This window comes from Enhydra lutris, unplaced genomic scaffold, assembly GCF_002288905.1.
Source record: "Enhydra lutris kenyoni isolate GAN:26980312 unplaced genomic scaffold, ASM228890v2 scaffoldscaffold42, whole genome shotgun sequence".
Taxonomy (NCBI): Eukaryota; Metazoa; Chordata; class Mammalia; order Carnivora; family Mustelidae; genus Enhydra; species Enhydra lutris.
The window spans coordinates 2,254,267-2,280,919 of record NW_019154126.1 but is presented as its reverse complement, the minus strand read 5'-3'; the positions used below and the strand labels follow the sequence as shown (position 1 = coordinate 2,280,919).

At 44.1% G+C, this 26,653-nt stretch overlaps 1 protein-coding gene across 1 annotated transcript in view; it reads left to right on the top strand.

Annotated features, from left to right (window-relative positions):
• The window catches only part of LOC111155576 (armadillo repeat containing 3), an 88,443-nt gene extending 84,467 nt beyond the window's left edge, over positions 1–3,976 (top strand). Inside the window, exon 18 of the mRNA XM_022515824.1 lies at positions 2,902–3,976. Within this exon, the coding sequence (XP_022371532.1) occupies positions 2,902–3,111 (210 nt within the window). The 3' untranslated portion in view covers positions 3,112–3,976. The remainder of the gene's footprint in view (positions 1–2,901) is intronic.
• Positions 3,977–26,653: the final 22,677 nt, after the last annotated feature.

Here is a 26,653-nt window from a genome sequence, read left to right as displayed (position 1 = left end):
CCTCCTCTTACAAGAGCATTAATCCTGCAGTGGGGGCTCCATGTTCATGACCTCCTCTGAACCTGACTTCCTAAAGGATCCATCTCCCAATACCACCCAACTGGGGAATCAAGGTTTCAGCATATGTGTTTGGGGTGGAGAAGGGCACGAATATTCAGTCCATCTCATCATGCCAGAGTGAACCTATTACCCTCACACCTGCGTGGAGTCACACAATTCAATAGCCGGGTCTTGCCCACCCCTGACATTCTGACCTCCAATACCAATGATGAAATCGTATCCTTCCGCCCTCCTGCATCATTCACTCCTGTGAATACTCTTCATCCTCCTATTTTCTTCCAGTTTGCTGCCTCCTTTTTGGCTTTGCTTTTCCCCCTTGGCAGCCTAGATGAATTATCCTTGGACCTTATAACTGACGCACTAACTTCCCTCACTTTCTTGACCCTATCTGTCCTCCCCACTACCTTGCCAGTCCCCCCAGGCCCAGTCGGATTGCTTGCCCTTTCCACCGTGATGCTCAGGCTTTGGAACTTGACAGTGGGGAATGCCACAGCCAAGTCAGCATCCCCAACTCACATGGACAGTCATGTAGCCTGGCCACTCTTTTCCAGCTCCTGGTCACAAGCTTTCCCTTTTCTCCTCAGCAGCTCTGCCCTACACCTGCCCGTCCTTCTACTAACACTTTCATCTCTGCCTCTTTCTTGGAGCAGACGACCTTGTTTCCCACTTCACAGAGAAGATGGAGACTTTCAGCTGGGAATTCATTCCACTTAGTGGGAGGCAGGATCACCCTGAGCTTAGGAGCTCAGACTCCCGGGGACAGATTCCCTGGCTTCCACATCAGGTCGCCACTTATGGTGACCTTCCTCGGGAAATTGATCTGGCCTCAGTTTTACTCTCCATAAAATGAGAAATGCTATCTAAAATGGGAAATCATTATCTATTTTATAGAATTATTTTGATGATTTAAAGGGCCTTGACATGGAGTTAAGAGAGTAATAAATATTATTTCAGAAAACATGTTTGTTTTCAACTCTCTACCCCACTAGACAATGAGTGTAAGTGGATCCAAGTACCAGTTCCAATGAGGGGAGGGGTGGCAGGCCCGGGGGTAGGGGGGCAGTTTTATACACCCAGCCAGTCCTCCGACATCAGCTAGCTCAATGCAACTCAATTTCGACACTACCCGCCTAGAGACAGTGTCAGACCCCACAGGTTATGGGCTCGGTCCTGCAACATTGTCCCATCCCTGCCACACACACTTCAGCCAACCAGCCCCAAGCCCCAGTTGTCATCTGTGCTTCTGTAGATTGGAGGTTCCCAAGAACACAGCCCCCTCAGGGCTGATTAATTTGCTAGAGGGACTCACAGGACTCAGAAACATTTGGATGACTAAATCACCAGTTTATCATAAAAGTATAACTCGGGAATAGCCAAATGGAAGAGATGCATGGATAAAGGTATGGGGAGAAGGCTTGGAGCCTTGGTGCCCCTCTCCAGGTGCGCCACTCTCCCTGCATCTCCACATGGTCACCAGCCCGGAAGATGTCCAAACCCTTGCCTTTTGGGTTTTCAGGGAAGCTTCATTTCATAGGCAGAATTGATGAAATCATTGCCACAGGTGGCTAATTCAACCTGCAATCCCTCTCCCCTCCCCAGAGGTGGATGGGACTGAATGTTGTAACCCTCCAATTAAGATTGGTTCCCCTGCCAAACAACCCCCATCCTTAAGTGCGGTCCAGAAGTCACCTCATAAACATAAAGACACTTTTATGGTTCTCATCGCTTAGGAGATCCCAAGGATTTAGGAGTTCCATGCCAGAAATGGGACAAAGACCAAATGTGTATTTCTTATTATAAATGACGATACCACAGAACGCCATCCATTTGGATACTGTTTTATTGGAGTTGACTATCAGGCAGGCTCAGACTAGATAGGACGGAAGGCTCTAAGAGGGAAAACCATGTCTTAATCGTCTTGGTCCACCCAAAAAAGCCTACCTGGTAGTCAATACATTGTAAATAATCAATAAATCACATTACTATATACATGGATTATTAAAACCACACAATTCTTGCCTTCTACTACTGGGAACCCTTGTTGAGTCCCCACTCTGTGCAGCATTCATAACTCTAAGCACTTGTCACGCATTCGTCTCCTTCATCTCCGCAAACACCCTGCTAGGAAGGAGGCTCTTCTGTTGTTCTCATCTCTCAGATGAAGAAATGGAAGCACAGGGAGGCTGTCATTTGCCCGAATTGACAATAACTAGAAAGTGGCTAAGACGCTACAATGTGGCTAAGAAGTTTTCAGATTATTTTAAAGACACTTTTTAAAATAACCTCAAAATCAGGGCAAACTGAAGAGAGCACTTCCAAGGGACATAAGCCACTGCAGAGGAAGTGGCAGCAGACAGCCCAAGAAGGACCGACCCACAGCGCACGACACAGTCCCCATCACACAGAATAATCAGCAAGGAAAAGGTCCCCACCAATTTGATCCTTCCATTCAATCCCACTGCATATCACACCCACAGAGCCGCCTAGAAACATAGAAAGATTGATAGGTGCGGTAGCGCTGAAAGCCCATGGAATAGCTTTTCTCCAATGACATTATCAATCTTGTGCTGATACAATGCAGTGTAACTGCCTGAAAAATGTCACTTCCCAGCAGGACCTACACAGAGATTTTGAGTCTACAGGATCTCTGGGAACAAGGGAACTTATCATACTGTATTCGCTCCTATCACAACATTCCACATTTTTTTTCAGCCTCCTTTCTAAGCCCTTTTTTGCAAGAGTTGTACGTTTCACCTTCAACAAGGTGGGTTTTCTGGCTAAGGATTTTTCCCTGTCCCTCTCCCTCCCCACTTTTGGTTGCTCTTGTGTTTTCTCCCACAGGCGCTGGCTGATAAAATTGGCATCGGCTGTTCTCTGGTTCGTGGGGAGTATGGCAGAGCTTGGAATGAAATTAAGTTGATGAATGAAACTCATAAGGGACTGATTGGGGCTCTCCCTCCCCCTGAGGTGTATATCGTTGACCTCATGTTCCATCCAGGTGGGTTGATGAAGTTAAAAAGTAAAGAAGCGGATCTTTACAGATATCTCTAAACTACCAAAAGAACAAAAAGGGGTTCACACAAGAAATGTATTATATACACTTCCTATGAAGTTCACCGATTGATTTTATTTCTTTAAATAAAAGTATTAGAAATGTTCTCTCTGTGTAGAAACGAGGACACTTGGATTGAACTTGGTGGTGGATCTGATTTCAGGCTCTTGGCGAGAGTTCAGTCTGGTTAGATCCTATTACGCACACTGACCCTCATGTAAAGTTTATTATTGTCAAAATTAATCCCTCCCACTATTTCCTGAGGAGCCTCTGCCCTTTGGGGACCATGTGGTAAAACACCCAGCTGCTGACCGCTGTTCCTGGGACAATACCATGGCCTCATGCCTGTCATGTCCAGAAGCTTCAGGAACACTAGGTTAAATAAATTCAATAGTATTTTATGTCTTCAGTCACTAAGACTGACTAAGTGACTAAGTCACTAAGACTATGTCTCGTCTCACTAAGTGAGAGTACTGATAGTTTGAATACCTATAGATCGATTTTAGTATTACAAATTCTAAAAATTTTTTGTTCCCACTATAAAAAAAAGTATTATTAAGAAAATCACTTAATATACGTCACTGAACTAAAAATCTTTCTAAAACCTATTCCCATAAACTGTGTTTGTCTTTTGTCTTGTCTGTGTTTTACTTAAATATATACCTCCAGTTAAAAACAATTCTGATTTGCTTTTACACATTTTCATGCTGGGCCATGAAATGAGTTGTTTGCATTTGTGTAGGCTAAAAATCCTTTTTTGGAAAATTTTAGATAAGGAAAGAGAGTAAATCTTTGTAAGAAATTGCATTCTGAGTATGGAGAGCAAAACAGGGAACAAACACACATTTAAAAAGATAAATAAAAACTAGTAATATGATGACTGTCATGAAGTACATATATCCTAGCCTGACTTTAAGTCTAAAGTTTACTGTAATCATTTTACTAGGAGGTTTTTAAAAGTCAGCTTGGCTTTAGAAATGAAGGCTGAGATGATTCTGTATGAACCGATGTATAACTTCAAAGAATTTGTATTTCCTTATTTCAAAATAAAGTTCTTTATATCAAATGGTGTGGTAATTATATTTATCATGCAATTTCGTGAACTGGGGCATGGATTATAGGATGCAAACCCGTCTAAGCATTTTCAAGTCTGTTTTGATCCAGAACACATTTAAAGTGGATTACAAAGATATGTAAGATGTAACAAGATAAAAATAAATGAAAAACAGGCGTAAGTGTTGGAAAGCAAGTTCAACAAGGCCAGGAATAAGCTTAGAATTCAAATGCATCCATGAAAATCCCATGCATTTGTTAGCAGTGGGTGAAAATTTGACGCTAAGCTCTCTAGCAGACAAGGCAGTGGGAAATGCTATCAGTTACATGATTTATAATAGGGTCCGCTGGCTAAAAGCACAAAGCAGTTTCTCAGGAGGAACAAAGACCAGGGGAATTCCTCTTTGGGAGCTTCATACAGATGACAAATGTAATATAGAAAATAACATCGTTGAAAAACAACCTCCTAGTAAGTCCTGAAAAGGGTTTTTGTAGGCAATGGCCTAACGGCAAGATGGAATGAAGCAAAAGTTCCCTTCGGAGCCACTGTGCTGTGGTCCGGGTAGACAATATATTTTTCAGCCTGGTACAGGCCAAGGGCCATCCTCCTCCCCTTTTCTCATCTAAGAAACATTTGTGTATAATGTCTCTCTCAGCTGGCTTCTAGGAAATTATTGTGCAGGTTTGAGTTTAAATTCTATTTTGAGACAGTTCTATGAAGTTCATCTCTTTTGTGTTACCAAAAGACAACATGTTCACGATAGCAACAGAAAGTATAACGTACCTAGAAATAGATTTAATAAGGAAAACTATTTCATGAGATCTGAATAAATGAAGATACACATCATTTTCCTTGATGGAAACTCAGCAATATAAAGATTTCAGTGCTCCCCGTATTAATATATACATTTAGTATCTCATTTAGAATCCCAGCACATTGCCTTTTCTGAAACCTGACAGATAGGAAACTTTATCTGAAAGAATGAATGCATGTGCATGCCAATAATATTTGCAATAAATGAAGAGGAACTGGGTCCATCATATATCAGAACATATATTAAAAAGTGGTAAGAAATTAGTATGGAATGGGCATAAAAATAGAACAATATCAAGAGTACAGACACAGATACATATTTTATATGTACATATAAAATATGGCTCAGTGGGTTAAGTGTCTGCCTTCAGCTCAGATCACAATCCCAGGGTCCTGGGATCAAGCCCCATGTCTGGCTCCTTGCTCAGTGGGGAGCCTGCTTCTCCCTCTCCTCCTGCCTGCCACTCCCCCTGCTTGGGCACATTCTGTCTCTCTCTCTCTCTCTCGCTCTGTCAAATGAATAAATAAAAAATATTTTAAAAAATGAAATCTTTATATATATACAGATTTATTATTGATAAATAATTCTAATTCTAATTCTAATTCTAATTCCCTGCCAGGAGCAGGGCACAATGATAGCCTATTTAGTAAATGACTATGAGAAAATTTTTATCTTAGCAAAGGAACATCCTCTATTTCTGACAGATAAAGTAGAAGCCATAGAAGAAAATATCTGACACATTTAGCCCTATAAAACTTTAAATTTCTGTTCAGAAAAATACCACATAAGCAAAAATATTTCTGTTTGGCAAAAAAAAAAAAAAAGGAAGCAAAACCATAGGGAGGAAAACATTTGCAGCATACATTAACAGACACCATGTCAATATCCTTAACAAACAAAGAGTTTCTATAAACCAATGAGGAAAAGACAACGCACTTGGAGAATAGCCAAAGACAACAGTATTTAAATAAGACATCTATACAGTGGCAACAAACAATTCCCAGATCTCAGGAGCTTGTCTTTTATCACATTACATGTCAAACAGAGGTCGGTAGAAGGGGCTCTGCTTCACACAGTCACCCAAGGACCCAGGCCAATAGCAGCCTGGAATATAGGACCTTCTAAGCCACTGCAGGGGGAGGAGAAAAGGCCGAGGATCTTCTTCAGAAATTACCTGCATCGGAAGGCAGCTGTGCCAACCACTACACCACCAGCGCAGGAATCACCTGCTCTGTGCTGACATACCATGTAATTTGGTCAGAACTAGACCCAGGAAATATTGGGTAATGTCTGGAACCAAGAAGATCTGAGTTAGAATCCTACCCTGTCACCTCAGAAGTGTGCAGCCATAGTGGCTGTGAAGTTTCCAAACAATCTAAAGTAGCTTTTGTTGTTATTCTGTCAGAAGCAAAAGCCACAGTTTCTCTTCTGGAGATCAAACCATTTCATTAAAATTAATATCTGACTTTTATTTTCTTTAGAGGGTGGGGGGAGGAAGAGAGGGAGAGGGAGAGAGAGAATCTTCAGCAGGCTCCACACCCAGCACAGAGCCCAAAGTGGTGTCCGATCCCATGACCTTGAGATCATAACCTGAGCCGAAATCAAGAGTCGGATGTTTACCCAACTGAGCCACCCAGGCGCCCCTAAAATTAATATCTAACTTTTTAAAGCAGCTATGCATGGAGAAATGGACAGTTCAGTAAAATCCTTTCCCCAGGCCTCCAACTTTGGGGCAGGTGTCATAACGCGGATTCAAGTCTACACTGCACTTTGAGTAGCACACATCAGACGGCAAATGCATTGTTTCCTTGTCAAAGAAGCGGTACTGTCATCAATGAGAAATACTTTTCTAGATGCTCAAAATAATATGTAAAATCGAATGAGTACTGACCTTTTCTTTTTATTGACACAGAATTCTTTAAATATACTAACTTGTTTCACAGCAAGATATTACCAGACTATTCCTCTGCCCGAGGAGTATCTGGGGATACAGCTTAAGGGGTTTGGGGAGATGGTACATTTTCCTTTAGAACTCTTCACAGATAGCCTGGAATATACATACTGGTGGTGATCGTTGCTTTCTTCCCCCCTCTAACTCAGCCCTGCTCAGGGTAGGATCAAGGGACTCTATGAGAATTATATGGAAAATATCACTGTTTGGGGGTTGATTCTTAAAACAATGCAATAGTAACAAATCACTTATCTACAGTTTAGTATTTAAAAGCACTATTCTCTCATTAAAATTACCTGAATATTGTTATATAGGTAACTGGCAAAAGCTTTGCTTAGACTTATACTCTTAAAACCATGAATGTTATTATTTTAATAATAAAAATGGACTTGACTTCAAAGGATAACCATCAAAGCATCAGGTGGGAATATATTAACATAATGAATTCAAATAAGGCTCTTGCAGAACCCAGACAGGACAAAAGATCTGTAGGATCCGCCAATAAACAACCCACAAGTCACAATTTTAAAAAAATAATAAGTATTGTTGGAAAGGGTAAATTCTATTGTGATTTTATGTATGAATTCTATAGGCCTTTAATATTGAGAGGCAATATAATAGCAGTAATAAGGTCCAGATTTTAGAGCCAGAGCAGAAATTAAGTTGTGCATCTACCTTTTCCTACCTACGTGACCTTAACAAAAACACCCAACCTCTCTGTCCCTCAGTTTCCTCTACTGGAAAATGGGATACACAATAACAAATATTTTATGCCTTTGTGTGATCCTTCCATGGACCCTGTGATGTGTAGGAATTTCACAAGTAACAAGACCGAGGCTCAGAGAAGTTAAGTGACTTATCAAAAAATCCCTCAGCTAATAAGTAGCAAAGTTTTAAATTTGGTTCTGCTATTGTCCCTCACAAACCACTACCAATAATGCCTAGACAATAAAAATTTACTTACTGAAAAAGGTATGGGCCAGATTTGGCTCATGGGCCAGTCTGTCAACCCTTGCTTTCAGTGATGAGCATTTTGAGAGTATGGACATGGGAATAGTAGTACTCTACTTAGCCTTGTCTCTGAGCACCTGGCTAACATTCAGGGGCACCCCCCACCTACTGCCTTTTTGTCTTCCTTTATTTCTTTAGGCTCTAAGATGGACCTACTTGTTATTAATCTAACAGATGCCAAAGCACATGCCTTATTTTTCTATAAGGATGAGGACAAATTTGACCTCTCTAGAAAAGAAATTTTCCTGTCTTCTGAAGTGTGAAGGGCCTGAGATTTTACCCCAGTGGCAAGTTAACTGCCACGGTTTCATGGTTGCTGGCGTAAGACATGAGACTCCTGGATTAGAGACAAAGGACTTTGTTACTCAGAGCACAGCAAGCTCTGTGAACCAAGGCAGTGGGTTAATTCTCCTTGCTCCCAAGTGTCATGGGGACAACCCGGATAGACCCGGAAGGATGCCTATAAGTGCAGTGGATTGGATTTCAGGAGGGGGACCCTGGGCTTAGAGAGCCTAGTCTTTTATAATGGGCAGTAAGCCTACCTGCCCTTTCACCAGAGGGAGACACCATATCTTTCCAGGCTGTGTGCCAATATCCTTGAAAAGATAAGCTGGAACAAAGGGAAGTTAGGAAGCCTCTGTTTATAAGACACACAGAAACAAAGGACACTCATGGAGATTTGTCTCCCAGAAGCCTGGTCAATTCTTATAGTATCAAAGGCTTTATGGAATTTCTCATCTATAAAATAGAGATAATTAACACATGGATATGAAAACCTACCCTAGCCATTGTCTCTATAATTTTCATATATATATATATTTTATAAAATACACATTTTTATAAAATGTTGTGTAAATACATTATATATCAGTTCAATGACTTGTGTATCAGCTCAATGACTCATGTGCCCAAATTTTCTTTCTTGTCAAAGAAGTGAGGGTGAGAAAGTATGGTAGTTATCCTCAATATCATCCACTAATCTTTTGTCTGCAAGTTCAAACCCAAATTCAGATAAGCCTCACTATCTCCCCTAAGCTTCCCCATGCCTTTCACTCTTCTGATGACCTCTACAACCCCATCTTCAGCACACTTTCTGGCTTCTCCCCATATTTTTCCTGCCCGGCACTGCCATTTTCCTAACACATGTAACTATCAGGTTGAGAGCACACTTGGCCCTTGGAGTTGGAGAAACTTGGGTTTGTGTCCTCCATCTGCCATTCTTAGCTGTGGGATGCTGAGCAAATGTTTTGATTTTCTTGTCTTTAAAATGAGGATGTAATAATAGTAGTGACTTCATAAAGGTGCTCTGAGGAATAGATAAGACAGCGCATGTAATGTGCTCAGTACGGAGCTAACCCTTGTAAGCAGCTAACAATCGTTAGCTCTTATGCTTTGATCTCCTCCAACGAGACGGAAAGCTATTTCAGGTCTGGCAAACCCCTTACTGGCAGAGAGTTGCTGGCACAAGGCTAACCTGAGCAATATTTGTTGACTGTCTTGATGCCTTGATGCCTAACTGACTTTAAAGACTGAAAGGGGATTTTCATTTTCACTTGGGTGCTTATGAGAGCAGCAGTGGGGTCAAGAAGAACACTGCCATCTCCAATTAGGTACTGGTTTCCTTCTACCTTTCAGTGTAGAAGAGATGATGACTGCACCGCCACTTTTGAATTTGTGCAATGGGGAGTGAAAAGTCAGAACCGCTCCCTCTCTTTGGAGATTTTGTCTGAAGTCATCCTCATTGCCTCTGTGCGTTCCCACGTAACCAATACCTTGCCTACCTACAGGATGCAACCTGTCGTGATTGCTTCATTGGGAAAGAGTGGAGCATTGCTTCCGTGGTTTAATGATTTTGTACTGCTGCTTGGCCCAGCTTGCCTGTGATTTTGAATGATTCTTCTTGCATATTTACCTTTTCAAGTTATCTGTGTCGTGAAGACTTCTCAGGTCGTTGTTAACTTGCTAACAGCGCACAAATGCTCCATATTGGCTGAGATCTCGCCATCACCCAAATTCTGCAAAGGAGCAGGCCCTTGTAATGAGCATCTGCTTTGAGTATATTTCAGTCACAAGTGTCTGGGTCTGACCTCAGGATGATGAGCTGAGAGCCATCAATTTCCTTTTCCAGTTCATAGGTATCAGCTCCCAAATCCTGCAGACAGTCCGACTCTGATTATCTTGAGAAAGTCCCAGTTTGTTTTACACAAGAACAGCTGGCATACAAATGGAATCAAGCACTTTTAAGTAGTCATTAATCATACTGATGAGAACAGCTGAAACAAAGTGTTCTCTCTAAGTACTTACATATCTGACATACAAATCAAGTGATAGTCCAATTAGTTATTTATAGGTTCCTTTCTTTGAAAAATCGTAGTGCCTATCTTTCCTCTTTGATTCTATAGTCTTTACTTTTAGGAAAAAAAAACTTTTGAAAACCCCAGATGAGTGCATTTATATTTATGCTATCAAGTCATTTATCTGCTAAATCACTGAAAGTCAATCCTACATACACAATTTTCTGTGTGATTTCGTTTATTTGTTTTCGGGAAAAATTTTTTAATCTCTTTTAACTTTATTAATACATATAAGAGAGAAATGCAGAAAGAGAGATCAATAGGATAGAGGCTTCCAGAATAAAAAGTGCAATTACAGAAAAAAAATGCAATTATTTATTCCTTTAAGGATTAGGATGAGAGAGAAAACTTAATTGTTTGATGAGATGAGATTTTCATTATGCAGTTATTTTCTCTAGCCAAACAAAACAATAATAAAATAAAAAATAAAAAGGAAGCTAAGAATTGCCAGAGATGGACGTCACTGCCCCCACTCAGAAGTAATAATATGGAAATCACCCTAGCTGGCTTTAAGGATCAGCACAAAATTTAGCAAAAGGAAAGCCCTCTCCATGCTGGGAGCCACGATTACTAGCTACACAGACATTATTGGAGAGTTAAAACATTTATAGGATAACTCAAATGCTCCCTTCTTGCTCATGTTCTTTACTAAATGAGTACCCTGGGACTCAGGATTGCCATGTGCCACTGCTACACCAACACATTCAGAGAATATGCTCACGAATATGAAATCCCATAGAAAGCCAATGAAGAAATGAGGAAGCCTTTGGTTTCTCTCTTAAATACCTACCATCTGATTCCTTTTATGCTTAGTTTTAGCTTCACCATTACATTATTGGCATAGTCCCGAAGGCTGGGCTAGATTGGGAATGATGTCTGGCTGGGAATCTAGTCCAGAGCTATAAAGTAAATCACTCCAGGAAAGAAAGCAAGTCTTGCCTTCGGCCTGTCACTGGCCGAGCTTCAGAGCCTGGGAGAGGATGCTCAGAGAGTAGCTTCCCCGGGGACATGTTCTATTATCATTTTTCATGTACAGTTGGCATCTCTGTCAAAGACACCATGTAGAAAGAACACAACAACCTACAGAGGTCAGCTATGAACTAGAAATTTCCACAGGCAAGGTCAGAGTGGGTCATTAGCAAGTGTTCCAAAGTGTTCTTTTAGCTCAGGTTTCAATGTCAAAGGTTAAGTGTGGATGTTAAGACATTAATCCAAGCAGAGATTTGCAAGTAACTGTTCTTCAAAGTTTTTTGAAAAAAAGAACCAAACATTTTTTTTTTTTTTTAAGTAGGCTTTACAGCCAACATGGGGCTTGAGCTCACAACCCCAAGATCATGAGTTGCATGGTCTGCCAACTGTGCCAGCCCAGCTTCCCCCACCCCCAATTTTTTTTTTAATGAGTGTATTCATTCCTATAAAAAGACAATTTAAAAATATATGAAATAAGTTGTCTAAGAAACTTGAGATGCATGTTGCTCTGAATGCCTTGGTTGCAAGATGCCATTGGCTTTAAAATTTTGTTACTCCAGTTCCGTTGGATGATGACAGGGTTCACACACTATTCCAAAATCTGGCAACTTGACAAAATTTTTAGCTGAAGGAATTTGAGAAATGCCAGGTACAGGAAGATCTCCCTGACTTTCCCTGCATCCCCCAAAACAGGTCATGAGATCCTCATGTGAGAGGCGCCCTCTCTATGCCCAGAGGAAAGAAACAGCCCAACTCTGAGATTGAAGGGCTCTGAGAGGAATTTGAACGAGGAGGATTTGCTAAGTTTCCTCCAACATTACAACAATTAACTCATATCTTTGTCCTCATGTGTTGTCCATGACTTTCACTTTTCATCAAACCTAGTATACAAACACACAGGTTTCACCTTTCTGGGGGATCTTCATTTTCTTCTGAAGGCTCCTGTGTCATGTAAAACTTATATTAAGTAAATTTGCATGCTTTTCTCTTGTTATGAGAATTTTGTCCATTCAATCTATAGAACTCCAGCCAGAGAACCTAAGAAGGTAGATAGAAAAAGACCTTCTCTCCTCCCCTGCACTGAAGAGGACAGGCTTGAACTGGTTGGCCCAACTCGTCTTTTTAGATTCATACCATTGAGATACTCAATCATTAAAATCCTTGGGCCTTGAGAATATACAGACGATGAGTTCCTATTGGGCGCCAGTACCTGCTGGTATGCTAGTTCTATTCTTGGGACTTGGGTATGTGGTTTCCATAGAGAGTATATTTGTACTCTCCCTTTCCAAGCAATGGAATCACGCAGTCCCCAGTCTCCTAATTACGCATGTAAATTGTGAGCACACTGTAATTAGCATAATGCCTAGAAAGGTACCTCATTATAATCTTTAAAACTTTTATGCACAGCTGTAAGCAAAATTTGAAATGACCATGGGCAAACACCATGGTGGGAGACTTGAGTCTGCTTATCCGGTGAAGGCCAGGTTCATAGCCTGCGTCAGCTACTCACTGAATGCAAGGTCTTGGGTGAGTGACTCTGGCTCTCGCTTTCTTCACCCAGAAAATGGCAGTGACAATGCTCCCTTCTCATCGGGTTATTATGAGACTCGAACTGATGAATCAACGCAAAGCTGTTATAGATGGTGCCTGGCACAGAGAACGAATCCAGCAAATGTTCACTTTCCTAAGCCCATTCACACCACGTCCCGAGCCCCAGATTTTCAGTCATGATCCACATAAAGGGGAATCTGGGGGTTGAAATAAACCCATAGCCTCTTTCCATTTGATGAGGGTCGCACTGGATGTAAGAACAGTGGCGCCAGCCACCTCCCTGACCACACCAGAAACCCTCTCTCCTCTCCCCGTGGTTTGGAAGAGTGAGTTGGGGTGAAGACAGCTCAGCCCTCCCACGTTTGCATCTAAAAACACAAGACCAGGAAAATCTGCCCAAATGGTTGCTGACAGCCCTAGAAGGATGATAAAAGGCTTCTTTTTTCTTAAAAGAAAAATCACTTTTAATCACTCAGTGTCAGGAGTCAGGACTTTTTGCTGTGAAACTTCCAGAGCTCCAGCTTCCTTTGCTCCCCCGGCAGAGCCAGGCGGGAGGCGGCAAGGGCATCCGGGCCAAGCCCTTGAAACTCAAGGGCAGGGAGGACTGGGGAAGTCCAGTGTTTCCTGATCTCCAGGGCTCCAGACAACAGCTGGGCTTTCCAGGAATTCGGTGCTGCAAAGCGGGGCGCGTCGTCATGTCTGTGCTTGAGACTCCCAGCGTGCTGTGTCGGCAGGTGCGCCCCGGCAAACCCTGTGGTGGCCAAGCCTGGCTTCCCAGCCCACTTTCCATCCTCTTTTCCCAACACACCCCACCCCCACCAACCCCCACACACCCTCAAGCTCTTCAGAGCCCACTCTCCGGTGGCCTATCAATTCCAAAGACTTCTTTCTAGAATGATGAACTCTTGCAAATCTGCCATTTTAAAGATATAAACAACGGGAAGTTGAATTCATTAGTTTGTTTGTAGGAAATACATGCTTATTGCCGACAGTACAGAAAATAAGGCAAAGAAGTTTTCCAGGAATCACAGAGTACTTGTGTTTTGATCGATTTCTTTCCAGCCTCTCCATATGTACTTTTTTTTTTAAGATTTTATTTATTTATTTGACAGAGAGAGATCACAAGTAGACGGAGAGGCAGGCAGAGAGAGAAAGGGAAGCAGGCTCTCCACTGAGCAGAGAGCCCGATGCGGGTCTCGATCCCAGGACCCTGAGATCATGACCTGAGCCGAAGGCAGAGGCTTAATCCAGTGAGCCACCCAGGCGCCCCTCCATATGTACTTTTTTAAAAAACTTAATGACCTGCTAAGAAGCAGATTTTGTTCCTATCCAATGTGGATCACATTTATTTAGGAAGGATGCTGGGGGGTGAAGGGCTGGAACAAGAGAGATCTTCCTGGAGTCCGGAAGTCATGCGACAGTCAGCAGCTCCCCTCTCTGGACACGTGCCACCGTCCCTCCCCTCGCTCAAGGGAAAGCCCAGCAGTAAGCCAAGTGGGGAGAAAAGAACTTGGCCGTGGTACATTTCCTACCTCCTCTTCCTGGGCTTGGAGTCCCTGGACCTTTCTCAAAGGCCTTGGCTTTGTGGAATAGCAGCCACAACCCGTGACTAGCCGGGTGATAAATAGGATATTGATGGGCAATTACCTGACACCAAATAGCTCCATAAATCAACGTGCTAGAAGCTGGTACCACAGTCAAGGGCAGCTCTCAGCAAATGCAGGCCCCGCAGCCCTGCAAGGTGAGGACGGGGAGCAGAGGCGGCCCCTCGGAGCATCATCAGAGAATAGGAGTTCTCCTAAGTGGGGAGCCACGCTGTGGCCGCCACAGTCCGGGTTCGTGGAGCCTCAGGAGGAGATGTAGCCCAAACGAGGTTGGTCTCTGGCTTTGATGCCTTCCTGTTATTATCAGCTCCGTGACACCTTGTGACCTCCTCCTGCATGGCGGGTGGGTGGGTTAAAATAGTGCTTTAGGATTCTGTAGGTAATACAACCTCATTGTAGAGAGTTTTTTAAATGTTACGCAAACATATAAAGAGGCAGCTCTCACTCACAGTCCCCAAACCAGAGGTGACTAACCACTGTTAACATTTTGTCCCCTTTCTGGTGTAAAAAAAGGGCATACCCATAATCCCCGGTGCGGAAAAAGCAGTGTGTTTTCATCCTCTGCCCCCATCATCACCCATTCAAGGACAGAGCTACCCTGCTCTCCACACCACCACTGGGGGGCCAGTTCGTCTTCCCCTCATTCAAAAGACAGGGAGCTCAAATGATGGGCAACTGCTTACTTGTCAAAAGATGGTTCCAGAAGCTTCGAGCTGCCCTGATGCCTTACATGCCAAATCCTCCCTGCTCAGTCTGAATTCACACGCTACAAAGAGGTGTCCTACCATCCACAAAATCTCAACCCAGACAGGAAAAATATCCCACTACAAAAACAAAAAACAAAAAACAAAACAAAACAAAACAAAACAAAAAAGCAATAAGGAAAACAAAACAAAAAAACTTGGAAATCTGGTACACATTTTCGACCTCCAAGCAGAACCATTTGCCCAAGAGCATGGCTACCATCGTCCTGAATGTCACCAGGGAAAACCTTCACAGACTTCTCTCCAGTGGGGCTACTATCTGGGAGGGAAGACCGAACAAAGGCTTGATTCCCTCACTCCTATGGGAGTCATTCTTAGAAATAATAAATGAAGTCAGATTGCAAGACTTAATAAAGTCCTCTAATACAGTTATTTTGCAGATAATGACTGAAGCTTTCTTTAAAGCCCCTTTGCAACATTTTAAATTCATACAAAGCAGGAATTGTTTTAAACAAACAGTCCTTGATTCCTCGTCCTCCAGCCAGCAGATGCAGCCCAGGACAGGGCGCAGATACTGTTTTTTTTTTACTTGCTGTGGGGATATAGCTCATCTCTCATAAGGCTCCTTATCAATTACGTCCTACATGGAATTTGCCAGAAGCGTGTCTAAATGAAAAACACACCTTCTAGGGCCCTCTAACAAAATCAGTTCCTCAGCAGGAGAGTGAAAGCTTGTCTAGATCTTGCATTGAAATGCACATTTGCATGCTAATTACCCAGAAAGCTCCTCTAATTCGCTGAGGTGTTATGGAAATGCTAAATCAGAATTCTAGGAGCCCAGCAAGTGAGTGGCTTAGATGGAAACAACTGGAATACAATTTATGTTTAAAGTCATTTCTAGAATCCACTTGAGCTGGGTTAGCCGTGTCCAGATTAACCAGAGAATGCTTTCTTGAAGTCCCTCGGACTGTGGATGGGAGCAAACGGATCGCTTTTTTTTTTTTTTTTTTTTTTCTGTGCCATTTACAGCTGAAGGATGCCTTTTCACACAGGTTCGAAAGTGTGTGCCTGAATAGAGAAAATACAAGCATCACAACTCCCAGACTCAATCTCAGCTCCCAAAGTTCCTAAAATGCGTTGTTTGCAAATAGGGTTATAATTGAAAAGAATTATTTCCCGATTGAATAAAATGAGGCTGCATCTATTCAGCAAAATCAGTCTGCGAATACAATTTGAAAACTGCTTTCTGCCACTGGAAACAACAAAGTATTCATACATATAATGAAAAGCAAAAAGCTTTTTGGCTTTCTTAATGCTCTCCACTCTCCTTGGCTGCGGTACGTGGGAAACATTTTTCCCTTTCCCTTTGCAGAAAGATGCTCTGTTTCTTCTAGTTGGCCATTTTTCTCTTCTGCTTCTGAAAGGGTTTGAAACCCCAAGAATGCCATGTAGAAATGGACATTTTTCTGAGTCTCCACTGTTCTAAGTCTTCGGTGGTGGTTTATGCTCAGGTTTCTTTTCCCACTTGCGCTGACCTTTCTCCTGAGTGTTCTCTAACATACCAGTGGTCAGTGGTTCTGTGCACCTCCGACCAGCTTTCCCCCATTACCAAAAACTCCTGAAGGGCAGGACCATTGTGTCTGCCTTCTTATCCCCATTGAGTCCAGACCAGCCCTATCCCAGCCCCTCGAGCAGCCTGGATGTTGTCCTCTTAGTTCAAAATCACTCTCTCAAAACTGTTTGCATTTTTAAATCTTGGATTAAAATAGACCCAGAAGACTTGTTCTCCTTTTTGAACTGTTCTACAGACAGTAGCATTGAACCCCCAGAACCAAGGATCCTGAGTGTTCAGTGGGGACGGAGATGTAACGAAGAGGGAGGGGCTAGAAGCATGCGTTGCAGACAATGTGATAGGTGTCTATGCTGAGAAATTTACTTAGCACATTCCGAACACTAGTCAATAGTACCCAGGGTTATTAAAACTTCTTTCTGTGCAAAATGACGGGATTGTGAAAAATCCAAGAAATATTCCAGCAGAACTCTTTTCCTGGGAAACATCATGTAATGGCAGCTCTTTTCACGGAGACATAGATGGTGGACTCAGAAGTAGTTTCTCCCCATCTCATGTAATCCAAGATACCGAACTCCACTGCAAATCCTACATGATCCTCCCCTCCTCTATCATTTAATTTATTTGTAAAGTCACTATGAAGAACCCATTATCTGATAATTGTACTAAAAAATCACCTAAAAGGACTTTCACTATCCTAGATAATGGATTATTTATTTGTTCCCACTGACCAAGATTCTCTCCTTGACCAAACTTTACACAGTCTCCCCTGAGGTTCCTTTTCAACTAGGTCTCATCCTCGGACCTTGTCGTGGACCTGCCTCGTCCAGTTGTAGCAGAAATCCTGCCAAGTCAGTTTGGTAAGAATTCCCCCACCTTTACTATCTTGCCTCCAACGAGCATCCTGTTGTATGAGTTTAGCAAGAATCTCTTGTTAAAAACAAGACAACAGGTCCAAAATGGAGTTGCTTGTGCTAAGACCCAGGTCATCAAACCAAGACTTAACTACAGTTTTGGCTTTCCTGGAAATGGAATCTGAAACCAATCAGGAATTTCCTGACCAGCCTCAGTTTGGCAATCTGCCTGATAGATCCTTGTCATCCCCTGTAAGGAAAGTGACCTTGCAGTAACCACGTGATTTTTTGCCTGGAACAACTTCCTTGTTCCTGCTCCCGTCTCCTTGGAGCTTCTTTCTGTCTGCTAGATTGGATGCTAGGTGATTCATGAATCATTGTGTAAAGCCAAAAAGACCCTTAAAATGTACTCAGTTGAATTTTGCTTTTTACCAACCCCCACCGTTGATGTCTCCACTTAGTGATTTTTTCATTGACCCTCCACTCTGCTCCTGGGCTATAAATTCCTAGCTGTCTTCTTCTTCTTCTTCCTCTTCTTCTTCTTCCTCTTCTTCTTCTTCTTCTTCTTCTTCTTCTTCTTCTTCTTCTTCTTCTTCTTCTTTTTAAGATTGATTTATTTTAGAGAGAGAGAAAGCATGAGCAGGAAGGGCAGAGGGAGAGGAGAGAGAAACTCAGGAGACTCTGACCTAACTGTGGAGCCTGACATGGGGCTCGATCTCATGACCCTGAGATCAGGACCTGAGCCAAAACCAAGAGTTGGGCTCTTAACTGACTGTGCCACCCAGGAGTCCCAATCCCTAGCTGTCTTTATTGCATTTGGAATTAAGCCTGATTTCTCTCCCCTACAGCAACAGGCAATACAGCAATGCCTATTGCAATAGTCCTCAATACAGCCTTCCTTATCCTTCTAACAGATGTCAGAATATTTTTTTCCTGGCACCCCAAAAAACCCACTACTTAAAACTTATTTAGAGCTTACCTATATGAATTGTCCACTGATTATTTTGTTTTTACTTTTTCTTTCTTTTTTTAAAAAAAAGATTTTATTTAATCATTTGAGAGAAAGAGAATGCAGGCAGTGGAGGGAGAAGGAGAAGCAGGCTCTCTACTGAGCAGGGAGCCCGACATGGGACTCAATCCCAAGACCCTGGGATAGCAGCCTGAGCCCAAGGCAGACACTGAACCAACTGAGCCACCGAGGCATCCCTGTTTTCACTTTTTCTGAAAGAACTTTTGTGTATTATCTTCCCTTTGCACAAATACCACCATTAAAGATGGAAAAGACAAGTCATAGCGTGTTTAAGGTAGCCAAAGCATCCCAGAGAAAATGTGTATTTCAAATCTACAGTTAATAAAACAAAAGCGGCTGCCCTAGACTCAGTAATATTCTCAAAATAGTGATTTAAAGCTTAAAGAATTCCTAGAGACCCTCTTGTTCAACCTTCTTATTTTACAGCAGGGAAAAACTGAGACCCAGAGAAACCAAGTGATTGGCTCAGGGTTCTTAATCAGTTCCTGGCAACACTAGTTCTGAATACAGATCTCTGTACTCCCAGGGAATTTGTCTTTCCACTCCAGAAGGAGGTATAAAATGGGACCAACTCGATCCTCAAAAGCAAAGAAAGTGACTTTTTTTCCCGTGGCCTCCACTAGAGCCTGTCTCCACCTCCCTAGACCCCTCCCCCAAGAGTTAGCACAGCCCTGGGTGCCAAGGGAGTGTGGAATGCATCGTGAGTACAGGGGTGAGTGCTGGGGCCAAGTGCAAGGGTGAGGTTCTGGGTTAAGCGTGATAGAGGATAAAAGGGCTGGACAGGACCGGGGCTTTCTGGTTGATCAGCACTGCCACACGGGGGGCCACGGGATGGCCACAGAGACCTGGGGGACAGCAGGTGCTGCTTATGCCCACACACACCCAGGAGAAGCCATGTTGGGGAGGCTGTCACCTGCCCTGTTTTTAGGTAATCACTGATGCCAGGAGCACACCAAGAATCTAGAGGCAGCCCCGAACTCCAAACCACTTGCTCCTTCCTCTGTCCCATGCCTCTGCCACTCGTGGTAATTCCAAACAGATGGTAGAGGACGAAGGGCAGGGCAAGGAGGAAGAGAGGAAGAAAAGGAAGTCAGATTTTTGGCTCTGTGCATACATACACATTTCTACATCTTTTTTCTAGGACGATTCATGGCAAACCCTCTTTATTTCATCACAGGTACAGTTAAAAAAAATAATTCCTAGTGATCATAGACTCCTGGTATTATGTTCACATTATAGATTTTCCCAAAGAGGTCAAATAATCCAGAAATCATGGCAGCCGACTCTTGGCCCTCAGCAGTAACCCCAGCACCCGACCTCGTCCTGGGACCCCTCCTCTTCTTTGCAACTTTGTGGGAATTCTCCCACAGTCTGGCCAAATCAGACACTGGCTAAGGAGCTCTCCTGACGTGGGGAGAGAGAGCAATTCCTCTCGGCCTGGAGTGTGTAAAACATGAACAACGTAGCATAGAGCAGCTCTTAAATCATTTATATTTTCCCTTTTTATGAAGCCATTGCAAATTAGCTATTTTTTGCATTTGTAATTAGAGGCTGGAGCAGATGGGGAGGCCGTAGTTCAGGGAGATAAATTTGCAGGCGTGCCGTGGCTGCTCAGTGTCCCTCGCTGTAAGTCATCCAAATGCCTCCCGGGAAGCCAAGGCACCAGGACCGAGGCCTTGTTCACACCCCCACCTCCAGCAACCTTTTACCCATTTGGGAAGACTCCTGCTTGCCATTTAAAACTCTTTCCTAATTACCGAGGGGGGAGGGAAGCCTCAAGAGTAGAAACTACATTTCCCACAAATCCCTTCGGCCCTCAACGCTCTTGGGAACAAATCGCGAGAACTCTACCCAAGACACTTGAACCCTGGGCTTTGGTTTGAAAGTCACAAAACTCTACGTTTTCAAACTAAATCTGATCCTAAGTCCAGCAGCACTGCGTATGCAGGGAAGTAAGGAGTTCTGCTAATCATCAAACATCTCATTTTGCCTGCAAAACTATTTCCGAAGAAATAACTGACAAATGGGTCGTGAGCTCCCAGCAGGATGTCCACCACTTGCTTAACAAATACTTGGGGAAGGTGCCTGACTGGGGAGAATAAAATATACAGGAGCTGAGAAGTCATTTGGTTGTATGAGGCTCTTCCTGAAGAATCCAACCAGCCCCGGGATTCTTCCCCCTCGGGCGGAGCCTCTGGGCCCTGCAGGCGGCTGAGCTGGGACACGGAGGCAGGGCACGCTGTGCCTGGAAGGTTCCAGGTCTTGTTGCCCCAGCCAGCCTGTATGATGGACACCCTCCACTTTCCCAGAGCATCTCCACTGTTCTGAGAGCACACCCAGCTGCAACCAAGACGTTGGAAGGCCTCAAAAAAAAGAAAAAGAAAAAAAGGAAAAAAAAAAAAAAAAGGAAAGAAAGAAAGATAAACTTGCCAAAGGGCTCAGCTCCTTTTTCAACCCTCAGGAAGAGGTTTACGGGTGGGGGGTATTGGATAGCAGTTGGGGCCCAGTTAGCACATCACTACGGCCACAAATCACCCCGTTGCCTTCTCAGATGACATTGGCCCAATAAACTCTGCGAGGCGCTGCTCTTTTGCTGAAATGTAAAACGAGGTGAGGAAACTGGATCCAGGACCTGCGCATGAGAATCGGGAACGGCTCTGAAATCCGCTCGAGGCCTGCTTCTGTTTTCTCTGCCGTGAAAATACAGTTTCGGTTACATAACATCTGGATAATTCCGTGCGGCCCTCCCTTACAATTGTTCCTGTCCAACTTAACCCAGCCCGCAAAGAGCTGCTGACAGGCAACAGCTGAAGGAAGACATTTGAACTGGTCCTGGCCAGCAGATGTTGGTGTGCTGACGTCTCAGATGGGTCGTGGCATTTGAGGAGCTCTTTGTAAACGAAAACCTTAACATTTGTTACCATTTGAGAAAACAACATGATAAAGAATGAGGTTCTAAGGAAGAGCAAACCACGCTCAGGAACGGGTTTAAACTTCGCAAGAGCACTGGCCGTAATACCCAGAGTGGCGAGGGAACCCCTTAGATGAGCCACTTGCCATTTGATGCTGCTTTGGGGGGAAGGGGGGAGGTGACCCAGCATCTTTCAGGTGGATGCTTGATGTGGCAGGTTTTCCTTGCGCAGCGCCTCCCACCCCATTCCTCCCTGCGATGATGTCTGGGTGGGCAGAGGTCTGCAGAGCCCCACTGGGTCAGATAGACCATGGACGGAGAACCGCTGGTCCCTGACCTGGCTTTCAGGGAGGAGGGACCATTATGCTGACACCAAAGCCCCAGCCCTTTGTCTCTGGCCACAAATTCCACCTGTTCTCTGGCTTCTCTTTTCTAACACCGGGCTTCTGTCAGGCCATTGACCCCTTTAAGCCTCTTTCCTGGAGCACACAGTAATTTCTAGATCCCCCACAAATGCTCTAAAGACTGGGGAAAGCCAGAAGCACTGAGTGCCATGACCACCAGCCCAGACACCTGTCCAACCTCTACGATCGCTCCCCCGCACAGTGTTAAGCAAAATGTAGGCATCTTGTGGAGGCTCGCAGCCTCCCCCATGCTAACCCAGGAAAATGGGCCACTGGTTCCCGAAGTTCTCAGATTTTCCAAAATCGATAGAATGTCTCTTGCCTTCCCCAGGCAATATACTCAAGAACAAAGAAAGAACAAGAAGGTTGGCACCTGACCTTCTCAGCTTACTTCTTTTCTGACTCTCCACATTCCACCAGTAGAGGGAAAGGGCTTTTCTCTTACTATCACATCCGCCTTCTTCCTTACTCCAGCCAGATGATGAGCTGGTGTATGACTTAGCTATTGCTGTGTAACAAACAACTATAAATCCTAGTGCCATATAACTTTTAGCATTTATTTAGCTTACATGTTTGTGGGTATGCTAGAGATTGGCTGATCTAGGTGGGGCTTCACTGGGATGGTTCTGCTGCTTGTCTCTCATCCCCCTTCTCAGATCAGAGAATCTGCCTAAGCCTGTTCTTCTCAGGGGAATGGCTAAAATCTCAAGAGCAGAGGTGAAAACCCACTAGTCCCCTCAAGACCTGGGTTCAGAACTTGCACACTCACTTATAGCCTGTTCTTTTGGCCACAACAAGTCATGTGGCCAAGCACAAGGTCAAAGGGTTGGAAAATATACTCTGCCCCTTTGGTGGGAAAAACTGCAAAGTCACAAGGAAAGAGGAGTGAATATAGAAAGGAGGAAAGATCTGGGGACAACGATATGCTCAATCACAGTATGTGTGCAGGGAGAGAGAGATTGGCTTGTTAATATAGAATATTTGGGAATTCACTAAAAAATAGTAGATCTATTATGTTCGTCCCTATCCTGGTGCCAAAAGGCATGGTTACTTGCTCTAGAAGGTAGACGAATGGACCCTTGGGAAACCTGTTTGCTCTTTCCTCATCTTACGGGCAGGTAATGAGCAGGAATCTTCAGCAGCCTGCCAAGGGGTACGGATCGTTTATGGAAGGTGCTCCTACTCCCCTGGCATCATCCCTACTGAATGAACACCTTACAAAGAAGACAGCTTCTTTGTACAGTAGAGACCTCCTGCCCTCTGCTGCTTGCACTCCACAATTAGATGATTTCCAGCCTCCAGATTTTGAAGAAAGCTGCTCAGAGAGCTATGGGCCAGATCAAGCTCCGCTAACTTGTCCATTTAATGCGCAATGCATTCAGTGCCACCCAACTGCCAACCTCTTTCCTTTACCCAGAGATGATATATTATACTCTCACGGACATGTAACAGATTAACAGTAGGAAGTTTTCTCTACCCAACCTGAGAATCCACAACACCTACATCTTTATCAGAATCTCTTGGTGTGGGAAGAAAACCACAAAATATAATAGATAGAATAGAAATCATGATTTTCTGAGATTGAACTATACCAGGATGGATGTTATCTCTGTCTCCAGAATTACCTGATTATTTAAGATTACACATGACAACATACAATAGATACTAAAGCCAAAGGGAACATATGATTGAATAAGGGATATAAACGGTACAAAAGAGTCATTCTAAATGGTAAGCATAATAACATTGAATACTTACTTTTCAGGTACTATTCAAAGTCTTTGCACACCTTACTCATTTAATTATCTCTAATCCTTTGAAGGTACAATTATTATTTTCCCTTTGAGAGATGAAACCTGAAGCTGGGAATTTGGATGACTTGCCTGAGCCCAGGGTTCCTTGGATAATGAATGCTAGGGCCTTGATTCCATCTAGAAATATGTGGTCAAGAGTCCCTCCCTTTCCCCTTCAGGTCTGGGCTCAACTTTGAGGTATCCCACCCTGATTTTGTAGGAATTTTTAAACTGCTACAATTTAAGGTTACTGTTTTAGTTTCTGGAAGGCACAATGTCTGGCGGATATAGTCTTTCTAGCAGGCTAGAACAATGTATAAAAATACTCACAGTGCTTCTCTCTTAGGTGGTGGGTTTGCAGGTGGTTTTTGTTAGTTTGTTTTTAGGGAGAGGCGGAGTGCATGTGTGAGCTGTGGAGAGGGGCAGGGGGAGAGAGAGAATCTTAAGCAGGCTCCATGCTGAGCATGGAGCTCAATGTGGGACTCGATCTCACGACCCTGAGATCATGACCAGAGCTGAAATCAAGAGTCGGACACTTAACTGACTGAGCCCCCCCAGGTGCCCCTAAGGTGACTTTTGTTTTTTCTTTTCATCACGCTTTTCTGTATCAAATAATATCACATTTACATTGAGCAGAAAATTGAAACCTCTTCTCCTCATTAATTTTTTTCTTATTTTGGAAAGTAGTTCTTTTTCATAAAAATGTATTGCTTGTTAACCTGGAATGGGTTTACTGCTGTGATTTTTAATGAATTAATAGATATTTAAATTTCTCAGTTTTCATTTCTAATACAGTCAATCATAATAGATGTGCCCTACAAAAGCAATTCTCTTCAGGGTCTTCAATAAGGGGTCCTGAGTCAGAAGCATTTGAGAACAATGATGTAAGGCACACAATAGGATTTGAAGGTGGAGGTTCTGAATTCGAGTCCCAGTTTTGTCACTTAACTGAATTTTATTTTAGGAAGGACAATTAAGTGCAGTACAAGTCAGGCTGTCTGGGGCCACGATGTGGCCCCACTGTGTGCTGGTCGCGTGACTTTGGCTGAGTCATTTTACCTTGCTAAACAGAGACAACTAAAATATTCCTTCATCAGTGGCTGTGAGGATTAAACAGCTCAGGTCCTTTCTAAGTGTTTACACCTGTTCCTCAAGCATAGCAAGAGCCCCAAACTATTTTTAGCCTGAAACATTTTGCAAGAGGACAAGCTCCTTCCTGTTTCATTATCTCCCAGTTCAAAATCGTCTGTCACAGCCACCTAGGAATTCTAAAAGGCCGGAAGCCATTACAAAACTGGCCTTCTCCGTCTTTGCCTCCTGTTTCCATTAGGCAGGTCCTGAAGTTAAAATGGATCATTGCTGTTTTCCAGAAAGAGGATGTGAGGAAGACGCGGGACTCTAAAGCAAGAGAAAAAATCATGGAGGTTGTGGTTGACACAGGGGACTGGGGGGACTTGAAAGACCCAGACAGCCAGGCCCACAGGACGCCCACGACCTTCTGTGCCTGGAGACATTCTTCTCCCCCAATCAAGGCCAAACCAGGCTCCTTCCCTAACCCCACTACTGCCCCTCCATTTGCTCCGCAAAAACACCATATCCCAATGTCTCTGGAGCTCCCCAATCCCACAAAAGCAGCCTCTCTTCCCTCTCCCTCCTGTCCTGCAACCCCCACCAGCTCACCAGTTACCACTTCTTTCTCCCTGGTCCCCCTCCTCACCCTCCCGTCCGGGGGCTGGCTGTGCTCTTCTCTGTCAAACCCATTAACCGACAGATGAAGGTCTTCCAGGAACAGTTCCAGAGCCTCCGGGAGTCGGAGGCATCCCAAGACCAGGGCTGGCCGCCTGCCCTCTGTGTGCCGAAAGGTGAGCTATTCCGAGGCGCCGGGCGCCCCCTAGTGGCCCTTCCTCGCGCGCACAGCACAGACACCGTCCCCTCCTCATCCCCAGCGGGAAATGCCTGTTCCTCGGGAGGACGCCGGTTAGGAGGGTAATGAATGATTCTGTTCTAATGATACCGCAGCACCGTGGAGACCTTCTCAGCTCCCTCACTCTCCAAAAACGGCTTCCTAAGAAGACAGAAGGAGGAAAGAGAAAGCCGTGAAGCCAAGAGCTGCTGCACTCTGCAGCGATGTTTCCTGCGGCCCGAGCTCCCAGGGAGACCCTCCAACAGGAAAACAGAGCGAAACGCTGGGGGTAACCAGGGATGCAGAGATGCGGCTGGAAGAAGCCAAGGGCTGGAGACATGTGGGTCCGGCAGTGGCTGAGGCTCGACCCGCAGGCACTTGGAGCCTGCTGGTTTCCACCCGAACGTAAGTGAAGTTCACGGGCTTGAATGCCCTTTGGGGCGACCTGCAAACAAGATGGGGCGTGTTGGCTCGGTCTCCCGCTTCCATCCCCGCGGTTGCCCTCCGCAGCAGGCAGGAAGCGAGCCCCCCCACCTCCACTAATAGAGCACATTCTCCTGTTCTGAGCTTCACAGGGGTCCTTGGAAGAAGCACACTGTGCCAGGCTACTACCCGACTACCTCAGGAGGCCCTGAAGGACTCCCCCAGGCACAGATTCTGCTCCCTCCGGTGCCCAGACCCCATTCTCTTTCAAGAGCAGATGGTTCCAACTGAAAAATCTCTCCTGTACACTTAGCCCAGGATGACAGCAGATGGCTCTAACTTGTAACTTTTCAAGTCAGATTGTCCTCACCTAGAACTCTGGGAAACATCATGGTGAAATCACAGAGCTTGTGTTTATCCAAGGGAGAGGTTCTTGTATCCATCATTTGTGCAGCCCCATGCAAAGACAACTTTAACAGATGTTAGTTCATCTATAAGAAGGGAGAACGTCTCCATTCATAACTGTCTGCTTGTTCAGGAAGATTGGAGAGACCTTTCCTCAGCTACAGGCTCAAGTTCACGTTAGGCTGGGAATGGTATTTCCATTTAGGCATTTTTAGGGTAACGTTAGTAGAGACTTG